We start from the raw sequence: 23,223 nt of genomic DNA on the forward strand, positions 1-23,223 counted from the left end.
CATGCGGCAGCATCCGCATACAGCCGCACGACCTGCGTACCTAATATTAAAGATAGGTACGCAGGTCGCATGCGGGCCGCATGCAGAAGTAGGCGGAGCTAGCGGCGGAGGTGCGGCTGAGGGCGGGGCTTCACGGAGGAAGTCCGCAGCCTGCCGCAGATCAGGTAAACGCTAGTGTGAAACTAGCCTTACATACAGTCAACCATTTCATATCCCTTATATTTTTACATATCCCTCACTAATAATGTTATTAGTGTGTGTGTGCAAAATTTGGGAACTCTAGTTGTTAAAAAAAAGGGTTAAATCACGGAAAAAACTGGCTTGGGCTCCCACGCAATTTTCTACGCCAGAGTGGGAAAGCCAGTGACTGAGGGCAGATATTAATAGCCTAGAGAGGGACCATGGTTATTGGCCCCTACGGCTAAAATCATCTGCCCCCATCCACCCCAGAAAAGGCACATCTGTAAGATGCGCCTATTCTGGCACTTAGGCTCTCTCTTCCCACTCCCGTGTAGCTGTGGGACTTGGGGTAATAAGGGGTTAATGTCACCTTGCTATTGTATGGTGACATTAAGCTTGCTTAATAATGGAGAGGAGTCAATAAGACACCTATCCATTATTAATCCAATAGTAGGAAAGGGTTAAAAATAACAAAAACAAACACATTAAGAATAAAGTATTTTAATGAAAGAAAGAAAGACACAGGGTTTTATTATCTTTATTGTACGCCCAATCCAACTGAAGACCCTCGTTCTCCTGTAACAAATTCCAAAATAAAAAAGCAACAATATCCCATACCTGTCCGCCGTACAGTCATGTCCCACGCTGTAAATCCATCTGAAGGGGTTAAATACAGTTACAACCAGGAGCGCTGCTAATGCAGACGCTCCCGGCTGTAAAAGACTGGGGAATGAATGAAATGAAGGTAATGTAACTTGGGTGACTAGCGGTGCTGTCACCAAAGCTGCGCCCCCTTGTGGCATAAACTCATTTGAACTGTAGCATGAGAAAATATTCAGAAAATACCGCTGGATGTCTCAGGGTAACAGAGGGCAATTGTGCACTCTGTATTACTGAATTCTGGCTGTGATTGTTCAGCCCGTATCCTCTCTCATTGGTGTGGCTAGCCTAAGACACCTTGAAACAGCCGGTGAAGGTACTCGTTTGGAGGTCTGTAAGCCAACTAGCTCTTGCTCGCTGTTCCACATAACTCACGTGTACATAGAGCGGAAGTTAAAGGGATCTGGAGCTTCAGGGCAGGTAAGTATGACCCTGTCGTGAACCTGTCCCTCCCCCTTACCACTTCCTGGTTCCCCACTTTTTTCCCCTTTGTTTTCTTTTCTTGGGGTGCTGGATACCTGAGGGGACTTTTCTGGTGCAGAAGTTAGACAGGAGATGGGCTGAAGTGAGGCTTTGATGAATGGCTGAGTATCTTCGGACTCTCTCAGATCACTCTCTGCGGGCCAGACGGTAGCTGGCGGTGGTGGGGGGTTCGGGCGCAGGGCGTAAGCGCACTCAGCCAATTGGCTGGCGGGATATTCCAACCATTCACTGGGCTGCACCTTTCCAGCCAATCGACAGCCAGTTTACTCCCGGCTTATTAGCACGGCCTGTCTTGCAACTAATCAGTGATGTTTTTTTGACGCTCCAGGTTCTTGTCCCCCTGCCTTTGCCCCTTCCTCTTCTTGGCTGTAATTCGGCACTATTAAGATGTTGTCCTCCTTCCTCGGTGTCTTCCTTCTCGCGGGTTAGCATGCTTACCTAGGGAACAGATTTCTCCTGCAACATGGATGTAGTAGGATGTTGGCTACTGGAGGCTGATACTTGGCACTCTAGCATCTATCAGTTTTTGTGTCATTGTTTAGTGGAGTCTTCTATTTCCTTTCTGAGTTTTCTCTATCATTCATAATGTCTGAGTCTAGAGAGGACCATGCACACCCATTAGCGCAGTCTGCACTTGTCACTTACTATGCTTGTGTGTCTTGTAATAGTAAGTTTTCCAACGGTCAGTTTGTAGCCTATTGTACCGTCTGCACCCCTCTTGCTTCCTTATTGGTAGCCGCAGAGGGGCCCTCCACAACATCTGAGGAGAAAATGGCCCCTCCTGCCTGGGCCCGTGATTTAGCTCAGTCTCTAGCCGAACTAACCATTGTGTCCAGGACGCTAGTAATAATTGTGGAACTGTTACCAATGACTACTACCACCCCAGTAACTCCGTTCACCGCTGTGAGTCAGAACTTCCAGTCACCCCGTACCAGTATGGCCAGTCATGAAAGTGGTCCAGATGGTCTCAGGTTACCTCCTCGTCCCAGAGGGTAGAGCACAAATTCCCTTTCCCCTTCCCATTGGATTTGCTCCCCTCAGTGATAAGAATGTATTTCTATTGCAGAATCTGTGCTAGATCCATATCAGATGGGAAAGCTGAGAGAAATGTCAGACAGTTTGGTGACGGCTATGGATTCCTCACTGGAATTGACCGCTGCGCTGCCCCCTCCCTTTACTTCTTAGGAGGGGTAAGTGCAGGTTTTCTTAGGAGGGGTAAGTGCATGGCTAGATCTTTTTCTAACCATGAGGAATTTACAGAGGCGTTACACAAAGCATGGGAACACTCATGGAGATGTTATATCCCTTCCGAATAGAGCTGGTGACAGATTGGTCTACTCCATCAGTGGTAGATACTCCAGTGTTTCGCTTATCTAAAGTGACCAGTCTATCTCTCGCTGAGATTGCTGCACTTAGAGACCCGGGATAGACATATAGAATCTGTGGCGAGGTCCACTTTTGAGGCAACAGGTTTTGCCCTTTGCACAGCCGTTTCTGCCACTTGAGTTTCAGAGGCGGTAATGTCATGGACTAAGCACTTGCGCCGAAGTCCTTTTCGGAGGTGTGGGACCTTGCGGGGCTGTTCCTTTCGTCGATTTTCCACAGGGGACGAGCCAGGTTGGCAAGTTAGACCAAAGGTCACCCAGGAGAGCTACCTTTAGAGCAACTCCCGCTGGACGCCCTTCAGGCAGGGGTGACTGTAGGTGTTCCCACTTCAGAGCACTTCAGGATCTTTATTCAAACCTATTCGTTATTCCCCAAAAAGACGGCTTGGTGCAGCCTATTTTAGATTCCAGGCGCTGAACAAGTAGGTTTCTTCTCTTTAAAATGGAGTCTCTCTGGTCAGTGGTAACATCCATGGAAGCCGGGGAATTTCTTTCTTCGGTAGATATTCAAGACACTTATTTGCATGTGCCAAGTTTTCCAACTCATTAGCGATTTCTTCACTTTGCGATAAACCAAGATCACTATCAGTTCTGGGCTCTCCCATTCAGGCTGGCCACATCGCCTTGGGGTATTCACGGAGATCTTGGCCCCATTATGGCACTGCTCTGGTCCAGGGGGATAATTGTTTTCCCCTATCTGGATGATATTTTTGTCAAAGCACCATCCTTTGCGCAAGATCAAGAGATCCCCTGACATGATCGTTCTTCAGACTATAAGCCTATGTCCCATCCCCTGATGACGCCGCTAGCGCGGTGAAACATGTTGGGGGAGACGCTGGTGCTAAAATTTGTTGTACTATTCTGCCAATGTGTATTAGCATACTGGATGCTATGCATTTTATAAATGAGCAGGAATACTCCATAAAATAACTGCAGACTTCTGAGACAGATTAGGGACAAAACGTTGTATACCTTTTGTATAGTCTTTATTTTAATTAATAGAAATAAAAATTTAATTTTATGGTCTTCTAGTGAGGGTTTATTTGGGGTTCTCCCCAATTTGTAAATTATATATCCCTCCAAAGACTATCTTAGTTCCTCCATTATTTTTGTAATATTTCTTCAGACTTTGGACCAATTCGGTTGGATTGTCAGCAGGACACAGTCTGTTTTAGTTTTATCCCTTAGTTTTTCCCTACAGTCATCCATCAGAGATTTTAAACGACTGGGAAGCATTCCCTTCGATTTTGGAAGGTCCTGGGAAAGAATGTGGCGACTTTCAATGCAATGCCGTTTCAATTTCGGTCAAGGCCTCTTCCGAACACGCTTCTAGCCTCTAGAGACAGATCAATTCTACTCCTGGACCGACCAATCCGTCTCCCTCTTCATTGTCACTGGTCTCTCAGGTGGGATCATTCTTGTTATTCCATTTAGTGGCAGGTGCTCACCACGGATGCTTGCCTGTCCAGCTGTTGATCAATCTTCTGTCGCTTGATAGTTCAGGGGCTTTGGATCAGAAAGGGAGAGACTTCTCCCAATCAACGTGCTGGAGCTCGGAGCTGTCAGTCTAGCTCTTTTACATTACATTACATCTTTTGCATTGGCAGCACTTACTCCAGGGGTTGCTGATCAGAGATCAATCAGAAAATGCTACTGCTGTGGCCTATATCAATTTCCATAGGGCTCACAGAGCCCTTCAGCTATGGTGAAGGTCACAGGGATTCTGGAGTGGGCAAAGGACAAGATTTCTCTAATCTCTGCAGTTCGTATACAAGTGATGGAGAACTGAGAAGCTGACTTTCTAAGTCTCCAGAAGTTACTTGCAGTAGAAGGGGTTCTTCACACAGAGCTGTTCAGGCAGATTTATCGCCAGCAGTCTTTTCTCCCAAAGGTACTGTATTCTTTGGACTAATAAGACGCACCGACCATAAGACGCACCCCAAATTTTGGGATGGAAATAGCATAAAAAAAGATTTTTATAAGATGGGGGTTAGTCTTATTGTCCGAATTTAAGGTATCTTACCTGAGGGCAGGCGGTGGAACAGCAGAGTCACAGGAGGCATGGTCCCTTCCTCAGGATAAGTCCGGTCCGGTGTCATCGGTGCTGATGTTCGGTGTGGGCTGTGGGGAGTGCACCTTAGCAGGGTACCTTCCTGCTATGGTGGGCGATGCCGCCGCCTGGTGTCCACGGGGGGTTGCGGCAGTGGTGTGGCGGCGGCAGAGGTGCGGTGATGCTGAGGTGCAGTGGGCGGTACGGTGTGCACCTGAGCAGGGTCACTTCCTCAGGTGTGGTGATGCCGCTGCCCAGTATCTAAGGCGAGCAGGAGAGTTGGGTTAATCCCGGGTTTCTTGGTGGTGGTGGCGGCCATCTTCCTGAGGCCGCGCATGCACAGATTGAGTTCTCTGCTTCCCGGGGCTTCAGGAAAATGATCGCGGGAGGCAGCGCGTGCGCAGATGGAGATTCGCAGCCGCCATTTTCCTGAAGCCGAGGTCTCAATCTGCTAACTTGGCTTCAGGAAAATGTCTGCTGCGATCTCAATCTGCACACGCGTGGCCATTTTCCTGAAGCCTCGGGAAGCAGAGAACTCAATCTGCGCACGCGCGGCCACAGGAAGAAATCCGTGATTCACTCGGCTCTGCTCTCTGTGGACACCGGGCTGCGGCGTCACCCCATCTGAGGAAGGGACCCTGCTCAGGTGCATGCCATACCGCCCACCGCGCCTCAGTATCGCCGCATCTCTGGCGCCGCCACACCACTGCCGCAACCAACCGGTAAGCCTGCGTTAAAACTATAAGACGCTCCCCCAATTTTCCTCAAACATTTTTTTGGGAAAAAGTGCGTCTTCTAGTCCGAAAAATACTGTAGTTTTGAGTTTTCACCTTAATGAAGATATAATTTTACCTTCCTTTTCTCTGACATCAACTCATCCTACTGAGAAGGCTCTGCATAGGTTGGATGTTGTTAGAGCCTTAATGTATTATTTATTGACCTTATTTAGGTGCTCTGATTCTTTGTTTGTTATACTACCGGGCCCTCTTAGGGGTCAGGCCTCTTCTAAAGCAACCATTGCTCGCTGGATCAAGATGGCTATTATCCAGGCTAAGGTTAGGGTGTACTCTTCACTAGTGGTAGGAGCTTTCTGGGATGTTCATCATCGGGTATCAGCATTGAAGTTTTGAAAAACAGCTACTTGGGCATCGAAGCATACATTTTCTAAGGTTTACAGGGCACAGTTTTGCCTCGGCAGATGCAAGTCTTCCTAGGAAGATACTACAGGCGGCAGTAGCCCAGACTTTCACTTGAGTTACGGGGGAAGACTAGATGGTAACGGTATGATATTTAATACTATATCCCTAGGGATATCTTTAGGATGTCCCATAATTCTGTGTCCCCCAGTAAGTCAAATGAGAAAAATTGATTTTTTACTTACTGTAAAATCTTTTTTTCATAGTCTTCAATGGGCGACACTGCTTCCTTCCTTGGTTGCCCGGTTAGGCGTACAGTTATGTTTCTTTTTGCCTTAATTCTTTTCTTTTCACCTACTGCTTTCTCACAAAACTGAGGAAGCCTGGCTCCAGCAGGCGAGGTATAACCTGTTGGGGAGGAACCAATTTTATTTAAATGCAATAATATTGTCAGCCTAAAAGTGGCAGCAGACTATCCCATGATTGTTTGTGCCCCAATGAAGACTGCGAGAAACAGATTTTATAATAAGTAAACAATCTATTTTAACCACCAGTATTATATGTTTTATACTTTTGTAATGAGAACGGTGGAGATGGCAGATTAGAGCTGATCATAGATGTGACTTCTCCATCTCTCTGTGTCTTTTACAATATTTGATTAAGGTAAAGATCTGAAACAGTAAAAATGCTTCTTTATTTAACACGCTTCTATTGGTAAATATATATATGCAGTATATATATACAGGTCCTTCTCAAAAAATTAGCATATAGTGTTAAATTTCATTATTTACCATAATGTAATGATTACAATTAAACTTTCATATATTATAGATTCATTATCCACCAACTGAAATTTGTCAGGTCTTTTATTGTTTTAATACTGATGATTTTGGCATACAACTCCTGATAACCCAAAAAACCTGTCTCAATAAATTAGCATATCAAGAAAAGGTTCTCTAAATGACCTATTACCCTAATCTTCTGAATCAACTAATTAACTCTAAACACATGCAAAAGATACCTGAGGCTTTTAAAAACTCCCTGCCTGGTTCATTACTCAAAACCCCCATCATGGGTAAGACTAGCGACCTGACAGATGTCAAGAAGGCCATCATTGACACCCTCAAGCAAGAGGGTAAGACCCAGAAAGAAATTTCTCAACAAATAGGCTGTTCCCAGAGTGCTGTATCAAGGCACCTCAATGGTAAGTCTGTTGGAAGGAAACAATGTGGCAGAAAACGCTGTACAACGAGAAGAGGTGACCGGACCCTGAGGAAGATTGTGGAGAAGGACCGATTCCAGACCTTGGGGAACCTGAGGAAGCAGTGGACTGAGTCTGGTGTGGAAACATCCAGAGCCACCGTGCACAGGCGTGTGCAGGAAATGGTCAGAAGCGCCTGACCTGGGCTACAGAGAAGCAGCACTGGACTGTTGCTAAGTGGTCCCAAGTACTTTTTTCTGATGAAAGCAAATTTTGCATGTCATTCGGAAATCAAGGTGCCAGAGTCTGGAGGAAGACTGGGGAGAAGGAAATGCCAAAATGCCTGAAGTCCAGTGTCAAGTACCCACAGTCAGTGATGGTGTGGGGTGCCATGTCAGCTGCTGGTGTTGGTCCACTGTGTTTCATCAAGGGCAGGGTCAATGCAGCTAGCTATCAGGAGATTTTGGAGCACTTCATGCTTCCATCGGCTGAAATGCTTTATGGAGATGAAGATTTCATTTTTCAGCACGACCTGGCACCTGCTCACAGTGCCAAAACCACTGGTAAATGGTTTACTGACCATGGTATTACTGTGCTCAATTGGCCTGCCAACTCTCCTGACCTGAACCCCATAGAGAATCTGTGGGATATTGTGAAGAGAAAGTTGAGAGACGCAAGACCCAACACTCTGGATGAGCTTAAGGCCGCTATTGAAGCATCCTGGGCCTCCATAACATCTCAGCAGTGTCACAGGCTGATTGCCTCCATGCCACGCCGCATTAAAGCAGTCATTTCTGCCAAAGGATTCCCGACCAAGTATTGAGTGCATAACTGAACATTATTATTTGATGGTTTTTTTGTTTGGTATTAAAAAACACTTTTATTTGATTGGTCGGGTGAAATATGCTAATTTATTGAGACAGGTTTTTTGGGTTATCAGGAGTTGTATGCCAAAATCATCAGTATTAAAACAATAATAGACCTGACAAATTTCAGTTGGTGGATAATGAATCTATAATATATGAAAGTTTAATTGTAATCATTACATTATGGTAAATAATGAAATTTAACACTATATGCTAATTTTTTGAGAAGGACCTGTATATATATATATATATATATATATATATATATTGTATATATATATTAAAGTGAGCCTGTTAGCAGAATTGTACTCAGTAAACTACAGAGACTGTCAGGTTGACGCTGATTATACTGATTAAAATGTGACCTGGAGTGATGAAATTCATCTTGTGGTTCTTGTGTAATCAGTGTTAGAAGTTTTCAGTTAATGAGATGCTCCTGCTTCGGGGTGGGACTGTGGGCAGAGACTTATCTTCCTGCTCTTGGCCATAGAAACCAAGGAGCGACCTGCCCACAGGCCCTAAGCACAAACAGTCTGTTTCTTTGGAGTGGCCTGTGGACAGGACTCTCCCTGGTTTCTCTGGCCTAGTGCAGGAAGATAAGAAGATTACACAAGAACCACAAGACAGATTTTTTCACTCTAGGTATCATTTTAACACTGCAACCTGGCAGTGTTTGTAGTTTAATTAGCAAAATCCTGCTGACAAGTTCACTTTAAATCTTAAATTTAATAAGTTTGTACCTTTCTGTTCTAAATGTACTCACATCAAAGTGGAAGCGTATAGCTTGTTATTTTTACCCAGTATATGCCAAAGTGCAAGAAGTTCCTATCGGCAGTGGAAATGTTGTCTGTGCATGTGAGCTAGTGTGCCACTCATGGCAGGTGTCTTGGTGGCCTATCAAACTGGAGAATGGTGGCTGTGAGAAGTGTGCAGTGGATGTGTGAGATGACTGTGGGGGGCGCTTAGCTAATTTTCAGCTTATTGTGGTGGCTGAATGGACATATAATTCTGAGAAGCGGAGTCGCCCTTTACAATCACATCCAAGTCACGAGTGCAGCAAGTGGGTGATGTTTATGACATTCCAGTTTATACAATCTTAGAATACAACATCTACATGATCTGTATCCTCATATGTTCCCTTATTGTCTCCTGTAATTGTGTTATTACATGGGATGTTTATGATGTTACATCTGCTTATCATCTTCCCATTCAGGTCCCAGCAATAGTGGATCTTCTCAGTGGAGATCTTCTATGTAAGAGAAATTTCCTGATTGATCCATCAAGGATGGATATGGACAAGGAGAAGATGGTCAAGAGGATATTACACCTCACCCTAGAGATCCTCTCCCAGCTTACTAGAGAGGTGAGAGATTCTGATTGGATCACATTAAATCATTCTTATATATAGGTATGACAGATGGACAGAACTGGAGAAGTGAGGACTCTGGAAATGTCAGTAGTGAGATTTATTAATGTGTCTCTCCATAACCAGGATTACACAGTAGTGAAGAAGACCTCTAGTGAGCGCCGTCAGGCCCCTGTATGTGAGGTATGGGAAAGACCCCTGAGCCCATTCACGGGGCCTCCACCTCACCCCCTGATACATGAGGACATCAATGACCAGAAGATCCTAGAACTCATCTACAAGATGATTGAGCTGCTGACTGGAGAGGTGACACTGCTGGGAATGCTGGGACATTATAGAATATCGCTATGATCGGGTTGATGACAGTATCTTTGTATGTGTCAGGTTTCTATAAGGTGTCAGGATGTCACCGTCTATTTCTCCATGGATGAGTGGAAGTATTTAGAAGGACACAAAGATCTGTACGCCATGATGGAGGTTCCCCAGATCCTCACATCACCAGGTAATAGGCAGAACTAAATACACACGGCTTATGATTATCTGTATATAATGAATGAATTCAGTCCCTGTATGTGTTTCCTCCAGTTCTGTCCAGTAAGAGGACAACAACAGAGGGATGTCCCCGTCCTCTTCTTCCACAGGACTGCAAACAAGAAAATCTGGATTATCCTCAGGATCATCAGGTAGATGGAGAGAAGGTGTCATGAGATCTCCTCTATGATGTGTGTAGATGGCTCTGTAGATCTTGTGCTCAGTCTTGATTTATCCAATATTAAATGTTTTATGTGTAGTGAGAACGGTGGAGATGGCAGGATTAGAGCTGATCGTAGATGTGACTTCTCCATCTCTCTGTGACTTTTACAATATTTGTTTCAGGGTGAAGATCTGACCCATATTAATACTACAGAGACATATTTGAGGGGGGATGAGCGGTGTAAAGAGGAGATTCCTACATATGGCTACCCAGGTGAGTCGAAACCACTGAATGCAGAGAAATCAAAAATTCACCTCAGTCACTGGCTGTCACTGCTTTATCAGTCGTGTAGTCTGACCATATCACAGTTAAATGTCACCATTTTGCCTCTATAACGCTGCATGCTCCTTCATCCAAAACTGTCCCTAATAGTTTGAGCATTTAAATAGTTAATAGTACTGGAGCCGTCCATTGTTGAATCTGCAAGGCCAGAAACTAAAAATGACCCCCTATAGGTAGAGTAAATAAAATGTAATCATTTTTAGTCTTGGACAAATGTGAATTTCTGTACGATGACAGCAGTTTCCCTTTATCCTGATATTTCAGCGTTTGTGAGAAAAGACTCTTCTAACTTTAAAGAAGTTCACAATACACTAAAATAAAACATTACTCCTATGCCATGATATATCTCTATGCTGTGCAAGGTTGATGGCTCTAATAACTCCATGTCATGAATTTCATGATGTTTTCGATACTAGGGAATGAAAATTACTGAACAATCTCTCCTACAATGGGAAACACTAATACTTTTTCTACCTTTCTAGTCATAACTTACAGTAGCTCCAGTAGTCCATCATAAATGAGTGAAACTCCTGTTTAGTACACTAGGTGGAAAAGTTCTTTATAAATGTCTGATATTTCTTAAAGAAACTCATCAAAGAGAAAATATTGACCACCGTCAGAACATTAATTCACTGTCAGAACCAAGTTCTGCTCCAAAAAGAAAAACGGTATGACACACAGTAACTAAAACTGAGTTTTTTTAGCAGAAACTTGCCAATTCCTGCTCATAATCTCAAACCTGTAAGCCATGAAACACATTATGGATTGTTACTTGTATATAATATCAGAACCACTAGCAGCGCATGAGTACAGCGCCAGAACCACCATCAGTACATGAAAGCAGCACCAGAAGCACCGTTAGTCCTTAAATGCAGCACCAGAACCAACATCGGTATATGCATACAGTATTAAGCTTTGTACATCAGTCAAATGTAATGTCACGTCAGCCCCATATATAATTGCATTGCTTGAATCCACAATTGCCAGTATATCCTTAATAATGGTAAGGAAATGCTGGGAGTTGTTGTTACCAGCCATCATCAGACTGCATATCAAACCAAAGTGACAGTACTGATTAGACGCAAGCAGGATAACAAATAAACATTTACATCCAGCACCTTTTAGGTGACATCTGTGGATGAGCAAACATGCTCGGTTATTATTTGAGTATAACTGAGCTCGGATGTGCTCGTTACACGGAAAATAATGGGTTGTGTTCAATGTAAAACTCGAATGCGCACTCAGCATCTTTGGTGCCTGTTGCGCTGCCAATAAGCATGCGGGGATTGCTTATAAGGCAATGTAATGCCGTAGCCATTTTGTTTGTGGCATTACTCTGATTGGCTGGTTGTCTGACATCATCAGGGATTATAAAAGGACATGCTCTTCCCACATCTGCACATTTACGCCATTGCAAAGCTCTGACAATTGGTATTGGAGGGAGAGAGTGCTTGTCTAGGCCTCTGTGCGCACAGTATAACGAATCAGAGGCCTGTAGTGTTGATACTGGTGCTGAAGCTGAGCTATCATACTAACAGCCCTTCTATGGGCTAATTGTTTGCAGCACATACAATGTGCATTTAGCCTAGGGAGGGAGAGAGAATCGTAGGAGCAGGAAGAGTGACAGAATCCAGTCTGGAGACAGGGATTAGGCCTTTGCAGTCTGTTGGCAAATATATAGCTGCAGTTTTTCGTGGGGCCTGAAAAACTTGAATATATTTTGATCCTATTTTTGTGTTACTTAAAACACTTTCCTGAGCTACATTTCTGAGCCATACATTATTCTGTAGTGTGAAGTAAATTTCTGTGATCTCTAAAACTGCTAAAAAGCTTTTCGAAATTTTGCTGGCTTCCCTTTCTCAGACATACAGTGTTACATGGTCTGCGAACATTTCTGTGAGTGATCTCTAAAACTGCTAAAAAGCTTTTAGAAATTTTGTAGGCTTCCATTTCTCAGACATACAGTGTTAAATGGTTTATGGACCATTCTGTGATCTCTAAAACTGATTAAAGGCTTTTAAAAAATGTTTAGGCTTCCATTTCTCAACACCAAAAAAAAAGCTTTTAATTTTGTAGGCATCCAGTTATCAGACATACAGTGTTATGTGATCTGTGAACATTTCTGTGAGCTCTAAAAGTTTTTAAAAAAATTGTAGGCTTGTTTTTCTCAGACCTACAGTGTTACTTTGCAACTTGTGCTATTCAAATATCAGCAGCGGCCTGACGACAAAGAATCAAACCACCACCTGCATGATCAGGCACATTTTCTAAGCACCTGGCTAGGTGGGCCAAACACCTCGGTCCACATTTAGTGCCATCAGTGACTCCACTGCCTCCTCCTCTGTGTTAGGTGCTTCCCAATCCTGAGTCAAAAACACTGGTGCAGATGCCTCCTGCCTTGCACCTGTCCTTGCACATTCTGACCTACCATCATCCGGCAGTTCGACATCCTTGCCCCAGCTCATCACTCAAGTGTTCCTACCCCAGTCCCTGGAATGAAAAAGAAAGTTCCCAGCCACCCACCTACATGCCCAGATGCTAAAAAGGCACATTTCCAGACTGCTTGCCTTGAAAATGTTGCCATTTACGCTGGTAGACTCCACTTTTTCCCCAGTGTGGCCTCCCCGCCTTGTACCAACACGTGTCCAGGAACATCACCCCTGCCCTTACCAACGCACTTACTGGCATTGTCCACTTAAAGATCGACACTTGAACATGCAATTGTGGACAGGGATACTGCATTTCCCTGACGGCACAATGGGTGAATATTGTGGAGGCTGTGCCCGAGTCACACCCTGGCACGGTGCATGTTCTCCCGATGCCGAGGATTGCTGGCCTTACTTTTATCAGGGTTTCCTCCACCTCTAACAGCAGTTCCTGCACCCCCTCCTGCTCCTCTTCATCCTCAGTCTCCGATGTGGTATCTCAGAGCACGTCATCCACATCAGCTGGAAGCTCTGCAGCACTGACTCATCAAAGCCGCAACAGTCTCTGCTGAAGCTGATTTGTCTAGGAGACAAACTGCAGAGTTACCTAAATAAATAACAGAACAGACAGATCTGTGGGTTTTGCCGTTGAACCTCCAACCATGCATGATTGTGTGTGATAATGGCCTTAACCTGGTGACGGCTATGATGCTTGACAAGCTCACACACATACCATGCTTACCACATGTGCTCAACTTGGTAGTTCAGCAGTTTCTGAAAACATACCGAGATTTGCCAGAGCTTCTAGTCAAGGTACACCGCTTCAGCGCCCATTTCTGCAAGTCGGTTACAGCTGCCGCCGTTCTGGCAGTGCTGCAGCTTCATATACAAGTGCCAGCTGGCCGACTGGTGTGCGACATCATCACACACTGGAACTCCACTGTACATGCTGGCAAGGCTTTGTGAGCAGAAGAGGCCAGTGGTTAAGTACATGCCTGTCGGTATTCTGGTCAGTTTCCGCACATAACAACTGAAGAGTGGGCAAAGATTTCTTGAGGTAAATACTATGAGCACAACTGAGGTTAGTGCACAAGTAGGTTCCCAGACCGTAAATTAGTAGTAAATACACTTGGCACTTATGCAGTGAAGAAAATTGAATGCAGTCATTTAGTGGTAGTAAGATACAAAATGTTTCGGTTTTTATGACCTTCCTCAGTTACTACAGTAAGGATATAAACACAAAACAGAAAAAAAAAATAAAGTATTGTGAGGCAGTGACCCGGGTCATATGCAAGGGTCGCTATGTGTCCCCCAGGATGCGCAAAGAAGCATATTGAGGCTGCGGGAGTGCATTGCAGTCACAGGGGTAGCTGTAATTGCAATGCAGAATAATAGTGAGTGTTAGTCTTGGACAAGCTATTTGTCCAAGGCAGATTAAAAAAACCTGCCATGGGCTTTTATTTGTGAAACATACAGAAAGGTAGCAGGGCGGTCCGTTTACTCCCCCGGACCGGGTTTTCCATGTTGCCTACGGCCACAGGTTGCAGCAGAGGGTTGGATGTGTCAGTGTGGAGTTTGCAAAGCTCAGCCTGTGTGAGAAAACACAGCACCAAGCAGAGCGAACTCCTGGCACCCCGCAGCATTATACTGTGGTGCAGTCACCCTTGGCACCCGGTCGCATTTACGGACTGTCTTGTCTCCCAACTGCAATCCGGAGGATACAGTTTGTTTTGTTTGCAAGTTTTGGGACATTAAACCTGTGTTTAGTTTGAACTCTCCGGGGCCACTGCCTCTTAACTGCACAGTGAGGATACTGCTGCACTACATATGGTTGGAGAATGCGGGCAGTGTGAACTGAATCTTATCCCAAAGCGTGCTGCATGTCGGTGATCAGGCCTGCAACGCTGCAGCTCAAGCCTGCTGTAAAGATGGAGGAAATACTAAGACAGTTGGCTGTCTCTCAAACGCAACAGCAGAAGTTGCAGGAGTTGCATCAGCTACAGCAGTAGCAGTAAACCAACAATTTGATTCTGCAACAGATTTTGGCTCTGCGGGAGACATGCTCCCCAGCAACTTTGGTCCGTTCGGACACACAATACAAAGTCCGGTCAGCGCAGAGGAAGGTGAGTCCTGAGGATGACATGGAGGCTTTCCTCACGTCTTTGAACGCACTACAGAGCGGGAGAGCTTGCCAGTGACCCAAGTGGGCTGAAGTGGTGTCCCCCTTCCTGACGGGAGATGCCCAGAAGGGCTACCTGGATCTCAGTCGGGACGATGCACTGGACTATGAGAAGCTGAGAGGTGAGATCCTTGCCCAACTGGGGGTTAACACATATGTTCGTGCACAACAGGTATTCCACTGGTCTTTTGTGGAGGCACGTCCAGCCAGGTCTCAGGCATATGACTTGCTGCCGCTGGTAAAAAAAATGGCTTGAGCCTGAGACCTTAACCAGCCAGAAGGTAGAGAGGGTGGCTGTCGATTGGCTGGTGAGGGCTCTGCCAGTAGCCATACAGCGTTGGGTGGGGCAAGGGGACCCGGGCACTCTGGACCAGGTGGTTGGACTGGTTGAGCGGTATACAACCATTCAAGACTTTATTTAAGACACTGCTTCACTTTGGCTGTCACATAAGGCCCCGTCAGCCCATGAGTCTGGGAAAAGTCCATGACCCTCCACTGGGGCTAATCCGGGCTGGCCCCGTACTGAGTTGGTATCTCAAGGGGAGAGTGACAACAGACCAGGGTCCCCTAAATTGGTCCCAAGGTCCACTCATGCCGCAGCTATTAAGTATTGGTGGTGCCAAGGGCCCAGACATGTGGTTGCCAACTGCCCACTGACAGCTGAACCCATGGACTGCGGGTATACTCGCCGTGTGTCTATGTATGCCCAGCCAGTCTGCACCACCACTTCAGGCATTGGCGGTATTGAACCCCAACTGTGCAAGGTACTTGTTAACTGGTACCAGCCGGACACTCTCTTGGGCTCAGGGAGCTTAGTTACTCTGGTTCATGGGTCCCTTGTTGCCGGAGACAACCCCAATTGACAGAAATTATTGGTGGTATGCATACATGGGTATGGTTCTCTCCATTTGAGTTATTGTAGGGCAGGCACCCGAGGGGACTGCTAGACATAGCCAAGGAGACGCGGGAACAGGAGCCCACTACGCATAAGAGTGTCATCGAGCACGTGGCAAGCATGCAGGACCGGATTGCGGCAGTACGGCCCATAGTAAAAGAGCATCTGATGCCCAGGCCGCGCAGAGCCGCATGTATAATAAAAGAGCCATGGTCAGGACCTTTAACCCCTTTCTGACCTCGGACGGGATAGTACGTGCGAGGTCAGATCCCCTGCTTTGATGTGGGCTCCGGCGGTGTTTTGTACAGCTGACATGTGCGCGCAATAGCGGCGAGTGGAATCGCGATCCACCCGCCGCTATTAACTAGTTAAATGCCGCTGTCAAACTCTGACAGCGGCATTTAACTACCGCTTCCGGCCATCCGGCCGGAAATGCGCGCATCGCCGACCCATGTCACATGATCGGGGGTCAGCGATGCGTCGGCATAGTAACCAGAGGTCTCCTTGAGACCTCTATGGTTGCTGATTCCGGCTTGCTGTGAGCGCCACCCTGTGGTTGGCGCTCATAGCAACCCTGTAATTCAGCTACATAGGAGCGATCTGCTGATCGCTGTTATATAGCAGAGCCGATCAGGCTATTCCAGTTTCTAGCCTCCCAAAAGTTTAATAAAATATGAAATAAATAAAAAAATATATACCTGTTTTTATTATGTATACCTCACATGTAGAGCGCCATGGAATAAATGGCGCTATAATAATAATAAATAATAATAATAAAATCACCCCCTTCGCTACATTCAAAATAAAACAATAAAAATAAAATCAAATATACACATGTTTGGGATTGCCGCGTTCAGAGTCACCCGATCTATCTATAAAAAAAAGGATTAACCTGATCACTAAACGGCGTAGTGAGAAAAAAAATCGAAACGACCGAATTACGATTTTTTTGGTCGCCGCGACATTGCATTAAAATGCAATAACAGGCGATCAAAAGAACATATCTGCACCAAAATGGTCTCACTAAAAATGTCAGCTCAGTGCACAAAAAATAAGCCCTCACCCGACCCCAGATCACGAAAAATGGAGACGTTACGGGTATCGGAAAATGGCGCTTTTTTTTTGTTTGTTTTAGCAAAGTTTGGAATTTTTTTCACCACTTGAATAAAAAATAACCTAGACATGTTTGGTGTCTATGAACTCGTAATGACCTGGAGAATCATAACGGCAGGTCAGTTTTAGCATTTAGTGAACCTAGCAAAAAAGCCAAACAAAAAACACGCAAGGGATTGCACTTTTTTTTGCAATTTCACCGCACTTTGAATTTTTTTCCCATTTTCTAGTGCATAGTAAAATCAATGATGTCGCTCAAAAGTACATCTCGGCCCGCAAAAAATAAGCCCTCACGTGGCCATATTGACGGAAAAATAAAAAATGTATGGCTCTGGGAAGGAGGGGTGCGAAAAACGAACACGGAAAAACAGAAAATCCCAAGGTCATGAAGGGGTTAAAGAAGGGAACTGGGTGTTGGTACTAGTGAAAACCCCTGAGAGTAAGTTAATGGCCAAGTGGCAAGGGCCATATAAGATACAAGGGATGGTCACGTCAACCTGTATCACGTCAACCTGTTGAAAGCGTGGAAGCAGCAGGAATGTCTGGTCGCGGTGGTGACCCCAGTTGTACCAACAGGGAACCCTCTGTCACCGGCCAAGGACGAGGCTGAGAGAAAGGTAAAAGTAGGATACACTCTCGAAACAGCAGCGTCAAGAGGTTCGGAAATTAGTCCAAGAGAATGCAGACGAATTCTCGGAATTACCTGGTCGTATCTCCGTCATCCAGTATGACATTGTCACCGAGCCTCATGTAAGGGTACAAATGAAACTATACCGGGTGCACGAGGCCCGGAGACAAGGCATCGTAAGTGAGGTAAGACAAATGCTCCAGCTGGATGTAATTGAGGAATCCCGGAGTGACTGCGCTAGCCCCATTGTGCCAATCCCGAAGCCGGACAGATCATTGTGGTTCTTTAATCATAATCATTTGCATTTAAAGGCATCCTAGTAAGTAGACAAACATCAGAGTACTAGACACAAATAAGAAAGATTATGTCATATACAGTAATACACTGACATCCTAGATGGGAGCATGCTTATTTCATAAAGGAGATCAGATCATAGTCCCTATTTCATCCTTTAGTGGAGAGTGTCTCTAGTTCATGAATCCAATGGACTTCTCTGCATATTAAAATGCCAATGCGGTCCCCACCCCGTCTAGGTGGTGAGATATGTTCGATAATTTGAAATCTAAGTTGTGTAACCCTATGTCCCAAAGAGATGAAATGGTGCGGTATGGGTAAAAGCAGATTCTTACACCTGATGTTTGATTTGTCTTTTGATATTTTATCTTTAATAGGTTGTGTGGTTTCACCATTGTATAGGAAACCACAAGGGCATTTAAAATAGATATACAACAAAAGAAGTGTTGCATGTGAAGTAATCCTTGATAGAATATTGTTTAGTTTGGTTTGGTTCTCCAAGAATTTTAGGACTCCACAGATGGTGAGGACACCATAGTCAGCACAACTATCCCGCTTCTATGCCTACTTAAACACTCACAATTAAACATGAAGTTTTGCATGTGGACCAGGTGGGGATGGATGAAGACATAACACAGAGATATTGTAGCCAGCCCAGCCTCAGCTCATCTGCTCGGCGCGGAGTGGGTAACAATGAGGAGGTGGACGATGAGGAGGAGGAACAGGAGGTGGTGGCTAGTGCAACAGAGGCTAGTAACCACACAACCTTTGTCCTGTCTTTCCTACGTGGATGAGCTGAGGATGGGAATGAGGAGGAAGAGAGGGAGGAGATGGAGAGTCGTCATCATGGTGGAGACAGGGAAATGTTAGCTGTATGAAGCTTGACAACATATGGCCAGCTTTCTGTACCTCTGCCTTTCCTGTGACCCTTGCGTTACATTCATCTTGGCCAAAAACAGTACTGGTTGTTCATCCTTCAAGACCCTTGCTACAAGGAGAACTTTGCATGTCTTCTTCCTGAGGTGGAGAGGTCTTCTAAAATGGTGCTATACAGAAGGCCTTTGTGGAATATATGTTGAAAAAAAATCCCATCAGACAATGCTAGCTGCAGGGGACAAAGCTTCCTTGTCCAAGGAGGAGAGGCCAGGGAGACAAACAGCAGAGGCAGGGGTACACTGTCAAAGGCATGGGCCAATTTCATGACATCAGCCCAGGGCCTGGTAACTGGGTATTTTTGACTAGGGAATTTCTTTAAAGATGGTCAAGCAATACCTGGCAGACCAAACCAGTGTACTTCCTAATTCTGCGGCGACTTTCAACTATTGGGTCTCAAAGCTGGACATGAGCTGTCCCTCTATGCCTTGAAGGTGTTGTTCTCATCTGCTGCTAGCATTGTGTGAGTGGGTTTTTAGTGCCACCGGTGGGGGGTCGTAACAAACAGGCGCTTTCACCTGTCAACAGAGAATGCAGACTCACTCTGATAAAAATGAACAAAGCCTGGATTAGCTCAAATTTTTCAACACCACTAGATGACAGCAGCATATAAATAGTTTGTAATATTCAATATTTTAATGAGGCCAGCCAGTTGTTGCCTTTCAGGGGTCTATGGATGACCCTACTTGTAATTTCTGTCTGGCTTTGTACTTTCTGCAAAGCATTTATGACTGCATAAGTACATCAACTACACATTCAAAATATTTTTGTTCAAAATTTATTTATGGATTCAATGACTCCTACATACAGTATAACACGAGTATTGTTGCATTACAGTGGTATGTAAAACATACAAAAAGAGTAGAAAAATATTTCAGGATTAGATTACTCATCCATACAGTATTACATGCTTTCTGTCACATTTTGGTGGTATATAACAGTAGAAAAAAGCTGTTCAAACGTTTGCTTGCTTCATCACATTTCTTACCCGTACAAGATTCCGTGTTCTGGGGTACATTTTTGTGATAGATACAGTGCCTTGCGAAAGTATTCGGCCCCCTGGAACTTTTCAACCTTTTCCCACATATCATGCTTCAAACATAATGTAAATTTTTGGTGAAGAATCAACAAGTGTTAAGTTGAACAGAATTTATTGGTTATTTTAAATTTTTGTGGAAATTCAAAAACTGAAAAGTGGGGCTTGCAATATTATTCGGCCCCTTTAACTTAATACTTTGTTGCGCCACCTTTTGCTGCGATTACAGCTGCAAGTCATTTGGGGTATGTCTCCTATCAGTTTTGTACATCGAGAGACTGAAATTCTTGCCCATTCTTCTTTGGCAAACAGCTCGAGCTCATTGAGGTTTGATGGAGATCATTTGTGAACAGCAGTTTTCAGCTCTTTCCACAGATTCTCGATTGGATTGAGGTCTGGACTGTGACTTGGCCATTCTAACACCCTTAACACCTAGATACGTTTATTTGTGAACCATTCCATTGTAGATTTTGCTTTGTGTTTGGGATCATTGTCTTGTTGGAAGACAAATCTCTGTCCCAGTCTCAGGTCTTTTGCAGACTTCAACAGGTTTTCTTCAAGAATAGTCCTGTATTTGGCTCCATCCATCTTCCCATCAATTTTAACCATCTTCCCTGTCCCTGCTGATGAAAAGCAGGCCCAAACCATGATGCTGCCACCACCATGTTTGACAGTGGGGATGGTGTGTTCAGGGTGGAGTTGTGTTGCCTTTACGCCAAACATATCGTTTGGCATTGTTGCCAAAAAGTTCGATTTTGGTTTCATCTGACCAGAGCACCTTCTTCCACATGTTTGGTGTGTCTCCCAGGTGGCTTGTTGCAAACTTTAAAAGACACTTTTTATCGATATCTTCGAGAAATGGCTGTCTTCTTTCCACTCTTCCATAAAGGCCAGATTTGTGCAGTGTACGACTGATTGTTGTCCTATGGACAGACTGTCCCACCTCAGATGTAGATCTCTGCAGTTCATCCAGAGTGATCATGGGCCTCTTGGCTGCATCTCTGATCAGTCTTCTCCTTGTTTGAGATGAAAGTTTAGAGGGACGGCTGGGTCTTGGTAGATTTGCAGTGGTATGATACTCCTTCCATTTCAATATGATCGTTTGCACAGTGCTCCTTGGGGTGTTTAAAGTTTTGGAAATCATTTTGTATCCAAATCCGGCTTTAAATTTCTCCACAACAGTATCACGGACCTGCCTGTTGTGTTCCTTGGTCTTCATGATGCTCTCTGTGCTTCAAACAGAACCCTGAGACTATCACAGAGCAAGTGCATTTATACGGAGACTTGATTACACACAGGTGGATTATATTTACCATCATTAGGCATTTAGGACAACATTGGATCATTCAGAGATCCACAATGAACTTCTGGAGTGAGTTTGCTGCACTGAAAGTAAAGGGGCCTAATAATATTGCATGCCCCACTTTTCAGTTTTTGAATTTCCCCCCAAATTTAAAATAACCAATAAATTTCATTCAACTTAACAGTTGTGTTCCACTTGTTGATTCTTCACCCAAAATTTACATTTGGTATCTTTATGTTTGAAGCATGATATGTGGGAAAAGGTTGAAAAGTTCCAGGGAGCTGAATACTTTCGCAAGGCACTGTAAGAGTAAAAAAGAAAATGTTTGAACATTTTGCTGGGTTATATTTCTCAGCCATACAGTATTACGTGTCCTTTGGGTAAATTTCATTGGTATGTAACCATCAAACAACTTGTTCAAAATGTTATTGTTATATTTGACACCGATAGATTATTCCTCGGCCTGGAGTACATTTCATTGGTATATAACCAAAGCTTGTTCAAAATTTATTGTTATTATATTGCTCGCCCATAGGGTATTACATCTTCTTTGGTACAGTTTGTTGCTTTATATACGCCTCAAAAAAATTCCAATATTATCAGTATTTTATTGCTCATCGATAGACTATTCCATGTTCTGGAGTCCATTTTGTTGGTATAAAAGCCTCAAAAAACTTGTTAAAAAATGAATCAGTATATTGCTCACCCATAGACTATTTCATGGTCTGGAGTCCACTTTGTTGTTATAAAAACCTCAAAAACTTGTTAAAACCTTGTTTAAAACTATCGGTGTTATAATGCTCACCTATAGACTATTCTGTCATCTGGAGTACATTTAGTTGCTATATAAGCCTCCAAAAACTTGTTCCAAATTTATCGGTATTATATTGCTCATCCATAAGGTATTTCATCGTCTTGGGTACATTTCGTTTGGTAATAAAAGCCTCAAAACATTTTTTCAAAATTTATCGTTATTATATTGCTCATCCATATGTTATTACATCTTCTTGGGTACATTTCATTGGTATATATCCCTTAAGTTAAGTATTTTTGACTTGGAGATTTTGTGCAGAAAATAATCTGCAGCATGTCAATTCTGTGTGCATTTTTTTTCTGCGTTTCTCACCCCTCACTTCACTGAAATCAATCAAAAAGGCCTGTTTTTGCAGCTGCGTTTTTCCTGCCTAGAGATGCAGACATGGTGCAGAAATTTCTCAATATGTGCACATACCCTTATCGGTATTATACTGCTCACCATAGAGTATTCCATGGTCTGGAGTACATTTCCTTGGTATAGAACCCTCAAAAGTGCATAACCTTTATGAATCTAGGAGTACCAATACATGACAATTTCAACAGAATGTGTATGAGCCCCTCCTTTATGTCTAATGCAGGGAGTATCTGAGATGCTTATTTTTGGCAGTTCTTGCTTTCTCGATGAATTAAACTGAAATTTCCTATTTTTTTAATTAAAAAGACAATTTTGGTTTACCGTATATACTCGAGTATAAGCCTAGATTTTCAGCCCATTTTTTTAGGTTGAAAGTGCCCCTCTCGGCTTATACTCAAGTCATTGTCCCAGGGGGTCGGCGGGGGATGGGGAGCGGCAGGCGTGGCGGTTGTCACATCCAGGGCCGGCGTTAGGGGCAGGCAGACTAGGCAGCTGCCTGGGGCCCCCGCTCCCCCTGGGGCCCCCAGCTAGTGGCAAGTCACGCAGCCGCTATGGGGCCCCTGTGAGGCAGGGGGGCCCGCCTGCCGCCAGCGCTGGCTCCCCCGCCGCATTGAACTATACCGGCATCTGCCGGTACAGTTTAAAGCAATGATGGAGGAGAGAGCGTCACCTGACGCTCCCTCTCCCATCATTCCCCGCTCTGCCTCTGACACAGTGGGTGCGCGTCATCGCTTACACACTGTGTGCCAGGCAGTGCAGCGGCAGCCGCCAACAATAGCAGGGAGCAGCGCGGGCTCGGGGAGAGGTAAGGAGCTTGTGTTTTTTTGTTGTTGTTTTTTTACTGGACTGTGGGGCCATTCTCGGGAGGAGAGAGGCGGGGAG

At 44.6% G+C, this 23,223-nt stretch overlaps 1 protein-coding gene across 2 annotated transcripts in view; it reads left to right on the forward strand.

Annotated features, from left to right (window-relative positions):
* LOC143766147 (uncharacterized) overlaps positions 1-23,223 on the forward strand; it is a 51,813-nt gene that overhangs the window by 17,943 nt on the left and 10,647 nt on the right. The window contains exons 6-10 of one of the 2 annotated variants that reach the window (XM_077253606.1): positions 9,175-9,324; positions 9,454-9,633; positions 9,712-9,829; positions 9,913-10,010; positions 10,204-10,294. In XM_077253606.1, coding sequence (XP_077109721.1) covers positions 9,175-9,324; positions 9,454-9,633; positions 9,712-9,829; positions 9,913-10,010; positions 10,204-10,294 — 637 coding nt within the window. The remainder of the gene's footprint in view (positions 1-9,174; positions 9,325-9,453; positions 9,634-9,711; positions 9,830-9,912; positions 10,011-10,203; positions 10,295-23,223) is intronic. The other variant, XM_077253607.1, reaches the window with a different exon arrangement.

The sequence above is a fragment of the Ranitomeya variabilis genome, chromosome 4 (genome assembly GCF_051348905.1).
Source record: "Ranitomeya variabilis isolate aRanVar5 chromosome 4, aRanVar5.hap1, whole genome shotgun sequence".
Taxonomy (NCBI): Eukaryota; Metazoa; Chordata; class Amphibia; order Anura; family Dendrobatidae; genus Ranitomeya; species Ranitomeya variabilis.